General features: G+C 42.6%; 1 protein-coding gene across 7 annotated transcripts in view; it reads right to left on the bottom strand.

Moving 5' to 3' along the window:
• PEBP4 (phosphatidylethanolamine binding protein 4) overlaps positions 1 to 12026 on the bottom strand; it is a 110756-nt gene that overhangs the window by 25690 nt on the left and 73040 nt on the right. For 6 of the 7 annotated variants that reach the window (XM_073654025.1, XM_073654026.1, XM_073654021.1 and 3 more), the window contains one exon: positions 4918 to 5016. In XM_073654025.1, coding sequence (XP_073510126.1) covers positions 4918 to 5016 — 99 coding nt within the window. Of the gene's footprint in view, positions 1 to 3114; positions 3340 to 4917; positions 5017 to 12026 lie in introns of those variants that run through there. The other variant, XM_073654027.1, reaches the window with a different exon arrangement.

Below are 12026 nucleotides of genomic sequence, written 5' to 3'. Positions count from 1 at the left end.
CTTTGTGGGAACAGTTTGGACGAGGCCCTTTTCTTTTCCCCATGATTATGCCTAGTGCACAAGGTCCATACAGACATGGTTGGGAGAGTTTAGTTAAAGAACCTGACCAGCCGCACAGAATCCAGACCTCAACCCCATCCAACACCATTGGGATGAACTAGAACAGAGATTATAACCCCGGCCTCTCCCACAACATCAGGGTCTGACCTCACAAATGCTCTTCTGGATGAAGGGGCAAAAATTCACAGACGCCTCCAAAATCTTGGAGAAGAGTGGAAGCTGTTCTAGCTGCAAAGGACGGACTACACATCAATGTCTATGGATGCAGAATTGGAGGTCAAAAAGGCTCCTAGAGGTGTAGATTGTGGGTGTCCCGATACTTGTGTCCATACAGTGTATGATATGAGCACATTTTAGGAGCATTTCAGGTGCCAATTTTAGTTTTACTGCTCTCTCCACAGCCAGGAGCAGGTGTCAAAAACATCAGTGATAATTATGATGGCTGCCTTCTATCCGTGGTGTGAAGATGATTTGCACATAATCAGCTTCTCCTATGTCTTAAAAAAAAGAAAAAAATAGTCGAAATGAAACAATCTTATTTTACCGATGCTTGGACTAATTATTCTAGTAATGTCAACTAGCTAGAATATCTCATTAACCCCCAATGGGAGGAGCAATATCTGTAATTACTGCAGGGAGAGACAATAAGAAGAGGTGGATAACAGGTTGGCACAATTAGAAGCCATTATCTTCTATTGTCACCATTAGTCTGTGTGATAGGAAAATGTAAAAATAATCGGAGTGATCTACTTTTACTCTTCTCCCCACCCTTCCCCCCATTTATTAGTTGTGATCTGAGGGATGTATTATGTCACAGTAGTGTCTATTATTCCACTTGTCTCCTTGCTTTATATACTTTCCGTATTCTAGAGTGTCTTTACACATAATTGTTTATTATGGAGTGAATTATTATTGTTGCAGCGTGAACACCGAATTTAGACTTCATAGGTTTCCTTCACAGATTTGTGTTTTTATTTAAAAAATACCAATTTCATGTTTTCATTCATATGATTTGTGTTTTTTTCTTTATGTCCTATAGAGAAGCAAATGGCAAAAACTCCCAAAAATACCATGCACCAAAGTGAAACAAAAACACCAGAATTGAAAAATTGTGTAGTGCATGTATCATTTACTATTAACTTTCTGCTTACATTTGGAAACAATGGGCCCGATGCATCAAGACTAGGGATGAGCGGACCCGTGGAAGTTTGGGTTCTGGTACTCGACCTTAAGTTTACAGTTTGGTTCAGGTACCAGAACTCGAACCCCTTTGAAAACAATGGGGACCCAAACTTTGGAACTGGAAATGTTTCTCTCTCCTCCCAAACGCCAGACACTGACGAACGGCAAAACAGACTTCCGGCTGAAGTCCGTATTCGGAGTTCAGCACCGGACACTTAGGTATGTTTACGCTCAGCGTTTTTTCCAGCATTTTTTTATGCAAATTTTCACTTGCGTTTTATAGTACCAGCTAAATCTATGAGATTTCATGCACAGTTTGTTTTTTTTGTCCTCAGTATTTTGTGCTTTGCATGTATTTTTGCACAATAGAGCATGTCACTTCTTTCAGCGTTTTGCAGCATTTTTCACCCACTGAAAACAATGGGTAGTGCAAAAATGTGGAAAAAACGCTGCAGGTATCAGGTTTTGCTGTTTTTAGTGAAAAAAAGCAAGTACAGCAGTATGTGAAACATATTTATTCTTGTGATTTTCCCAAGTTTACCATCTTGTCTTGGTCACATGAGATGGCAGTTTGGATTAGCACAGTTTAATTAAATTAGTGATGTGTACAAAGTAAACATTGGCTGACCAAGGTGTGAGATTGAACAATACCTGTGGCCAACCAAGGTGTGAAATTGAACAATTGAACAAAGCCTGAGCAACTCAGTGGCCAACCAAAGCGTGAAAGTAAAGAGTGTCCTACAAACTCAATGCTCTGTGCCAATGTCTTAGGTAAACTATTCCCGACCAATTCACCTCCCCCCACTGTTACATTTGTAATTCTGGTTAATATGGTAATATGGTTCCACATACAGTGAAACCAGAAGTTTACATACACCATATAAAAATACACATATACATGTTTGTCTCAATATCTGACATGAAATCAGAATAAACCTTTCCAGTTTTAAGTAAATTAGGATTACCATAATTTTTAATATTTGCCCAATGCCAGAATAATGAGAGAGAGAGAGAGAATGCTTTAAGGCATTTTTATTACTTACTGCAAAGTCAAAAGTTTACATACATTTCATTAGTATTTGGTACCATTGCCCTTAAACTGAATGACTTGGGTCAAACATTTGGGATATCCTTCCACAAGCTTCTCACAATAGTTGGTCGGAATTTGGGCCCATTTCTCCTGACAAAACTGGTGTAACTGATCCGGTTTGTAGGTCGCCTTGCTGGTACCTGCCTTTTCAGATTTGCTCATAAATTTTCAACAGGATTGAGATCAGGGCTTTGTGATGGCCACTCCAAAACATTGACTTTATTATCCATAAGCCACTTTGTTACCATTTTGGCAGTATGCTTCGGGTCATTGTCCATTTGGAAGACCCATTCCCGCCCAAGCTTTAAATTCCTAGCTGATGTCTTGAGATCCTGCTTCAGTATTGCCACATAATCTTCTTTTCTCATGATGCCATCTATTTTATCAAGTGAACCAGTCCCTCCTGCAGCAAAACAACCCCACAACATGATGCTGCCACCTCTGTGTTTCAGTTGGGATGGTGTTCTCAGGCTTCCAAGCTTCTCCCATTTTCCTCCAAAACGTAAAGATGGTCATTATGCCCAAAAAGTTCAATTTTAGTTTCATCAGACCACAGGACATGTCTCCAAAAATTAAGGTCTTTGTTCCTGTGTGCATTTGCAAACATTAATCTGGATTTTTTATGTTTCTTTTGGAGTAATGGCTTCTTCTTGGTAGAGTGGCCTTTCAGCCCATGTTGATACAGTACTCGTTTCACTGTTGATATTGACACAATCTTACCAGCTTCCACCATCATCTTCACAAGATCTTTTGCTTTTGTCCTTGGGTTCATATGCACATGTCGGACCAAAGCACGTTCATCTCTGGGACACAGAACCTGTCTCCTTCCTGAGCGGTATGATGGCTGGACATTCCCATCTTGATTGTACTTGGATATAATTGTTTGTACAGATGAACGAGGCACCTTCAGGTATCTTGAAATTGTACCCAAGGACGAACCAGGCTTGTGCAAGTCCACAATTCTCTTCCTGACATCTTGGCTGATTTCTTTGGACTTTCCCATGATGCTGCACAAAGAAACAATGTGTTTCAGGTGTGCATTAAAATACATCCACAGGTGTGTCTCTAATTAACTGAGATGTTATCAAAAAAACAGAAGCTTCCAAACACATGACATCATCATATGGGCAGTCCAGAATTGTTTAAAGGAATAGTAATTTTAGTGTATGTAAACTTTTGACTTTGCAGTAAGTAATAGAGAATGTTTTAAGGCATTTTTCTCTCTCATTATTCTGGCATTTGGCAAATATTAAAAATTATGGTAATCCTAATTGACCTAAAACGGGAAAGGTTTATTCTGATTTCATGTCAGATATTGAGAAAAACATGCGGATGTGTCTTTTTATATAGTGTATAGAAACTTCTGGTTTCAACTGTATGTCTTGCATTGGTGACCTGTGTTCATGTTTCTGTGGTGGAAGCAAAACTGAACTTTGGGATCCTGAAAAATGCAGCAAAAATGCACCAAACCCTGCGATTTTGATGCTGCTTCTTTTCTGCCAAGAGTGCAGGTTTTCCTGCAGAAAAAAAACTGCACCAAAAACACCCTGTGTGAACATACCCTAAGGCTGTGTGGACATGTTGCAGATTTGGTGCAGATTTGCCATGCTGCTAACAAAACCTGATGCCAGCAAAGTGAATGAGAAACCTGAAGTGTCATGCACACGTTGACTATTTTTGACTTGCAGATTTGGTGCAAAATATAATCTGCAGCGTGTCAATTCTCTGTGCGTTTTTCACCCATTGAATGCACTGAAAAAAACGTGGCAAAATCGCAACATTTTTTGAGACTGTGTTTTTCTGCCAAGAGATGCAGAAATGGTGCAGAAATTTCTGCACACAAAATACTCAACGTGTGCACTTACCCTAAGTGTCCGATACGAACTCCGAACTTTAAAGTTCGGGTTCGCTCATCTCTAATCAAGACTGGCGTTGTTCACGCCGGTCGTGAGGAGATGGTCTGGAGTCAGACGCCTCTTCATGAATCAGGAGCGCCACACCTCCATGTGCTCCTCGTCACAAATCCTACTCCGGTCACTGCAGGAGTAAGATTTGTGGCATAGCGAACACTGCTGCTCGTCATCAATTTGATGTCCCGCCTCAGCTCCGCCCACGTTGTCGTAGCTGGGTGAAAAAGGTGTGAGAACACCAGAAGTCGAATCATTTTAGTGCAGCTGCGCCAAAATTATGTGACTTTTCAAAGCTTTCTAGTGGTGTAAAAACTTTGATGAATCCAGGCCCAATCATTTTTGGCAAAAAATAAAAATGAAGGAAAACAATGTTTAAGAATGAATCATATCTTTTTTTGCAGCAAAAACATTGTTGACAGATGCGGGCGGTTATAGGCAGGAGATTACAAAACACAAAAGTGCAATTTTTGTGGTGTTTTTACATTTAGCATTTTTCAGTACCCAGGCGTTTTATTTTTATAACCCAAATGCAGCAAGCTATAGGTACTGACTTTTTAAAAGTGTTCTTTCAGGACAGAAGAACTCTGAAGGCGTTATATGCAAAACAAAAAAATGTATATATCTGATATAGCAGCTCAAACTATTGGAGAGATTAGCAGACCACTTCCCAGTCACCTGTATGTCGGCGAGCACCCAGTGTCTCCAGTTCTTGAATTTTGGATTTTGTCTGCTGGGGGCATCTGGATCGACCATTATCAGAGTATAGACCTCATCCTAGAACGAGAGAAGAAGAAGACTAGAAAATTTGCTATTCATTTTACCAAATTAACACTTTAAAAACAAAGCCAATCCCTTTTCTAAAATGATCAGTAAAACAAATTAGAAATCAGAACTTTAAAAGGGGTTTTCCACTACTCGGACAACCCCTTCTCAATCATATGTTTCCCCAAGTAAAATAATAACATTAAGGGCTCACACGAGAGTATATATCGAACGAGTGCTATCCGATGTTTTATCAGATGACATCTGAGTGCAGTCCGATTGCTGCGGACTCAATGGAGAAGATGGAGAAATCTTGTTCTCCATCTTCTCACCTGTGCTACGATTCTCTCATCTGAGAGAATAGGGTCACAGTAAGCTGACACTTGGATCAGAGTATGATCCGAGTGTCACTACGGTCATCGACCCGATTCGCTGACATGAGAGAATTTACTCTTGTGTGACCCCGGCCTTATACTCACCTCTAGTGGGGTGCCGTTTCAACAGTGGCTTTCATGGGATCGCATGACATGATTATCTCAGACCGATCAGCGCTGGCTTCACTCTCCCTTCCATACGACACAATTGAGATCCGTAGGAAGTTACAGCTGCGGTTGCTCTCTCAATTCTTCCAAATGTCTGATTTGTCTGAAGGAGGCGACAGTGAAGGGGCCGCAGAGATCGACCCTGGGAGAACTAGTGTCAAAGCCGCTGGAACAGCGCCAGCACCAGAGGTCAGTATAGGTGGTTTTTTTTGCAAGGGGGAAAACATGGGGATTCCGAACCCTGAAGTGGTTAAAAGAAAGTGACACGAGACGAAAAATGTGCACAAAAATATTGTTTTGACATTGCTGTGCATTATGTTCATTTCATGGGACCCTTTTGCTGCACTTTTTCAGGCCGATTCAGGGCAAAATCCACCTGAAAAAGACCTTGTGCGCACATAGCCATAGAGCAGAAAATGTCCAAATTCTACTCAAAAATTTTGTATTTTCTCCTCAGTTTCTGCTTCAGCAAAAAGATTCAGTGTGCACAGTGCCTTACCTTAAGTTCCCCCAATGAGTTTTTGGAGAATTTGTGAAGCTGCATATTTTCCTTATCTACAGTTTCAGCAAAGTCGTGGAAATTCCAAGTTTTTGAGGAGAATTTTGGAGAGTTTCCACTTTGTTTCGGCTTAAAAAAAAAAAAAAATCAAAGAAAAAAAAAATTAGTACAAAGACTCAGTGTGAACACGTCCTTAGGCTGGATCCACACAAGCGTAAGAAAAATCATCCGGTTTACGTCCAGGAAAAAAATTGCCAATTTCCTTCGGCCTTTCACAGCTTGCTAATTTTCCTACACGAGGACGGGAACACATTGGACCTGATCTTCTCCCGGCTTTGCTCAGTACACGACTTTACTAACTCTCCTCTTCCTCTCTCTGACCACAGCCTTCTTTCATTCTCTGTCAAGAACTGTGACTCTACTCAAGACCTCCCCACTTTCCACACTTATAGAAATATACGGGCCATTAACACCCAGAAATTTATGAAAAAGTTGCAATCATCATTGGCCCCAATCTCCTCCCTCTCATGTCCTGACTCTGCATTGAAGCATTATAATTAAATATTGCTATGCGCCCTGGATGAAGCCGCACCTCCTACACAAAGAACAATTCGGCATAGACGGCGACAACCCTGGCACACACTGCAAACACGTCTTCTCCAGCGGTGTTCCAGGTGCGCTGAAAGGCTGTGGAGAAAATCTAATCTGCCCGAAGATTTCCTCCATTATAAATTTATGCTGAAAACATATAACTCTGCCCTTCACCTCTCCAAACAAACCTACTTTAAGAACCTAATCATCTTACTTTCCAATAATCCTAAACGACTCTTTGACACGTTTCACTCTCTCCTCAATCAAACAGCACAGGCCCTGATCACCGACCTCAGCGCAGACGATCTGGCCAATTATTTCAAAGAAAAAAGTGACCATATCCGACAGGAAATTTTCTCCCAATCCCCAAACGTTATGCATGCTCTCCCCCGCCACATTGTATCTTGCTCACTTTCTGACTTCGAACCAGTCACAGAAGATGAAGTGATCAGGCTCCTTGCATCTTCTCGCCCTACCACCAGCACCAGTGACCCTATTCCCTCACATCTCCTTCAGTCTCTTTCTCCAGCTGTCACCACTCACCTAACTAAAATGTTCAACCTCTCCCTCTCATCTGGTATCTTTCCCTCTTCTTTTAAACACGCCAACATACATCCATTACTTATAAAACCATCCCTTGACCAGAACTGCACGGCCAACTACAGACATGTTTCCAATCTTCCCTTTATCTCTAAACTCCTGGAACGCCTGGTCCACTCCCGTCTCATCCGCTATCTCTCAGACAACTCTCTTCTTGACCCTTTACAATCTGGTTTCCGCTCTTTACATTCTACTGTAACTGCCCTCACTAAAGTCTCTAATGATCTACTAACAGCTAAATCTAATGGTCACTACTCCCTGCTGATTCTCCTGGATCTCTCTGCAGCATTGAACACTGTGGATCACCAGCTACTCCTCACTATGCTCCGCTCTATTGGCCTCAAGGACACTGTTCTCTCCTGGTTCTCCTCCTATCTCTCTGACCGCTCCTTTTCTGTGTCTTTTGCCGGCTCCTCCTCCTCCCTACTTCCCCTTACTGTTGGGGTTCCTCAAGGATCAGTCCTAGGCCCCCTTCTTTTCTCCTTATACACCGCTCCTATTGGACAAACAATCAGCAGATTCGGTTTTCAGTACCATCTCTATGCTGATGACACCCAATTATACACCTCTGCTCCGGACATCACCCCTGCATTACTACAAAAGACCAGTGATTGTCTTTCTGCTGTCTCTAACATTATGTCCTTCCTTAGTCTAAAACAGAATCTGTCAAAAACTGAACTACTCGTCTTTCCTCCCTCCACTAACCTACCTGTGCCCGATATTGCCATTTCCGTTTGTGGCTCAACCATTACTCCCCAGCAACAAGCCCGCTGTCTTGGGGTCATTTTTGACTCAGATCTTTCCTTCACTCCTCACATCAAATCACTCACTCGTTCATGTCATCTACAACTCAAAAACATCTCTAGAATCAGAACTTTTCTCACCTTTGACTCGGCAAAAACTCTTACTGTAGCTCTTATTCATTCTCGTCTGGACTACTGCAACTCTCTACTTATCGGGCTCCCTCTTACTAAACTCTCCCCTCTCCAATCCGTCCTTAACGCAGCAGCCAGGATCATATTCCTCACCAACCTCTACACCGATGCCTCTTCCCTGTTCCAGTCATTGCATTGGTTACCCATCCAATATAGAGTTCAATTTAAACTTATCACGCTTACCCACAAAGTGCTCCATGCTTCAGTACCCCCTACATCTCCTCCCTTGTCTCAGTCTACCACCCTACACGTGCCCTCCGTTCTGCCAATGACTTAAAACTTAAATCCTCCATAATCCGAACTTCCCACTCCCGTCTCAAGATTTCTCGCGTGCTGCGCCAATTCTTTGGAATGCACTACCCAGGACAGTTCGGTTAATTCCCAATACCCACAGTTTTAAGCGGACCCTAAAAACCCATTTCTTTAGACTGGCGTATTGCCTCAACACACTATCTGTCCGTCCCAGTTTTGGCCCATATTAAAATCTTCAATTTCAGGTTCATACCAACCATGTACACTGGCTGGCGACCAGTCCATGTATTATTTATCCTATTTAGTATATCAAGGCTGCATTATACAGTATACGTACATTCTACCTTTTGTGTCTCCCCCATTTCCTCATAGACTGTATGCTTGCAAGCAGGGCCCTCACTCCTTTCGATATGAGATATGCTTATTCTGTATTGTGTGTATAAGTCCCCCCTAAAATTGTAAAGTGCTGTGGAATATGTTGGCGCTATAAAAATAAAAAAATATTATTATTATTATCCTAGTTGACCCTAAATTGATATTCTTCTATCCATAGAGATGTAAATCAACATTAAATTCTAAATCAAATTATATTTTCTATGGATAGAAGAGTCCCTACAAGAATCTGTCTGAAAAAGCGCACGAAAAAGCCGCATACAAACCCTCCTTAAGAAACGGCTTAGTCTAGGAAAACTTGGCCTCTCAAAAAACTCTGTGTGCACATAGCCATTGGCTGTGTATGTGCACACAGTTTCTGCTGTGAAAACTACTCAAAAAACTGAGCAGAACCTTCAAATTTTTGAGGAGTTTTGAATTTTTAAGGAGGATTTGAAGAGTTTCCTCTCAATTTTCGTTTAGTTTCTGCTCTGAAAACTCCTCGAAAAACTGTGCGCATAGCCAGTTTCTGCTCCAAAAACTCAGCGAAAAGCCTTCAATACTCTTTGATGTGTATTTTGAAGCGGATCAGCTTCAAAATCCACATTAAAAAGACCTCGCTAAGGTTCTGTGCAGACCGCGTCTGAGCCTTTAGTTGGAGATCTACCATATACATCTGACAAAAGACTCACTATACCGCTCTATAGTTATAAAGTGCCACATATCGTCCATAGGCCATAATATGAAAAAACGCATACTGCACCATACTCTCTTTCTCTGCTGGCCCTTTGCACAGGAAAAAGCCATCTAGTGCAGATTTTCAATACAGTGTGAAAAAAGCTCTACTGACATATTCCGACCTGTAGGCCAAAAGGACACTCTTTCAACCTAGTGTGATGCGCCCTATGGAGATGTTTGGCCTTCATTATACACCGGCAGCTTTTCCCACCGTATTAACGGCTTTAAGCTCCTAAATTAACTTCTGCTCACTCAACGACTGACGTTTACCTCTGATGGATGGATTCAACGCGTATGTCGCTGTATAGCAAGTCCTTTATATTAAAAAAAATAAATTAATAAAATGTAAACCCCCTGTTTGCATACAATAAAAATAAAGTACCAACTATATTGTTTTATATATATTCATTTTTTACGATTGCAAAAATTAGAAAAAGTCCCCTGCATGTTTTTTGCTTTCACCACAAAATGTGAACAGAAGCCTAAATGTACAAGATGTAACTGCTCACGTGCACACTGACGATCTAGATTAACTGCACTGGAAGATAGCACAGAAATAGTTAACCAGCCATGTTTCTTGTACAGGAAACACTTAATGGTCCTCGTAATAAGGATATAATAGAGGCAAGACGCGGCGGTTAGGCAGCAGAGCAGACGTTCCTTGGAGCTGGGGCGAAGGGGGGGGTATGATGGGTATCGGTCTTTGCGTTCCATGTTCTACAGTAATTACATTATTTAAAGCTGTGTTTCTGTGACAACTGCTCAGCCTGACACATGCAGAGCATGCTGCTCACAGGCAGTGCATGGCAACGCTGCAAAGGATTCTGGGAGGCACTACAGCACGCTTTCCTTTGTCTCCCCGACTAATGCGCTTGCTTGCTTGCTAGCTTAGGAGTAACCGCTTCTGTGCTGGTTGGAAGTAGGTGAGGAATTCAGGAGCAATTCTTTATATTTTGCACATTGTACACTAGGTAAAAGAGCAGGACTTGTAAGGATGTTAACGTGGTGTGCAGGAATCCTCCAAGTCCTGGGTAGGAAAAAGGTTAAAACTCCTCTATGTAATGATTTCATAGCAAAAAAAAAAAAAAGTTTTTAGATCTTTCTTTGATATATACTCAACATAGAAACTGAAACACCAAATAGTAAAACTTGTGGAATTATGGATAGACAGACAAGTTACTGATATGCAATTGCCAGACCACATGTTGCTTGTGCTACTGTGAGCAGTCTGCATGGCTTAACCATTCTCCCTGCATCTCCAGACTTGTCTACCATCCAGCACATCATTGGTTGACATTCTTAAAGGGAGCTGCCAACAGCGGATCTTGATGATTCAGCCAAGAACATTCCTCAGACGACCATTAATAACCTCATTAAAAGCAACCAAGACTGTAAGTGCGGGATTTCTGCATGTGGCGCTCATACTCTATGCTGAATAAATCGAGATTTTTTGAAAATTTTGTTTCCATTTTTTTATCATTTGCAGATTATTAACATGTCTGTCCGTCCTGTGATTTCCAGACCTCCATGACTTTTCCTTCTTGGTGTTGTAATTTAAATGTTGGAGTGTAGTAATATAGTATATATTCCATGGAGGAGGAACCTCTGAAGTTATAGTGTCCTGCCCCCAGCCAGCTAAAACTAGGCTTTATTTTTTATTATGTGTTACGGATCCAGGTGGTGGAACCTCTGTGTTGTGATAGAAGGAGAGACCAGAAGGGCCTGACTAAGTGCCTACCCGGATCAACCCTAGCCACACGGCGGCTTAGTCGACTCCGTGAACCAAGGAGGGACCAGGAAGGTGAACCAGGTGCCACTCTGAGACCGACCTTGTGTGGGAGCAGGCGACTCCCACGGGACTGATGGCTCACAGGCACAGCAGATGAGCACGGCTTGTAGACAGGCAGGTGATGCGGGTAGACAAGCAGGCGGGCACAGCAGACAGACAGGCGTGCGGGCACGGCTGATAGGCAGACAGGTGGGCACTGCAACCTGAGGGCTGGAGAGAGTGTTAGCACACAAACAACAACTTTGCACAGGCACCTCCATTATGGAGGAGGTGCCTTAAGTAGGGGCAGTCCCCCGGCCATTGGCCGGGGACTTTTCAGGACGGCACGCGCGTCTTCTTTAAGAGGAAGGGAGCGCGCGTGCCCGAAGTACAGAGACCGGGGATCTATGCTCGGATCTACCCCGGACAGACGCGGAGATGAGGCCGGGAGGGGGAGCGGGGCACGCTGGACCGGAGCCGCAGTGGTGAGTAGGGCTGGAGGCAGAGACGCCGATGCTACAGTACCCCTCCCTTTATGCCCCCTCTTCTTCAAGCCCGCAAGAAACTTTTCAAGAAGAAGAGGAGCATAAATGTTCTCCCTGGGCTCCCAAGACCTCTCCTCAGGACCAAACCCTTTCCAATCTACAAGAAAAAAGGCTTTTCCTCTTATCCTCTTGGTAGCCAGAATGTTCTCTACCTCAAAAACCTCCTCAGCGCTGACTGGA

Source organism: Phyllobates terribilis, unplaced genomic scaffold (assembly GCF_046119375.1).
Source record: "Phyllobates terribilis strain yellow unplaced genomic scaffold, ASM4611937v1 Scaffold_11__3_contigs__length_659146591, whole genome shotgun sequence".
Classification (NCBI taxonomy): domain Eukaryota; kingdom Metazoa; phylum Chordata; class Amphibia; order Anura; family Dendrobatidae; genus Phyllobates; species Phyllobates terribilis.
The sequence above is the reverse complement of the archived record's forward strand: the minus strand, read 5'-3'. Positions and strand labels throughout refer to the sequence as shown.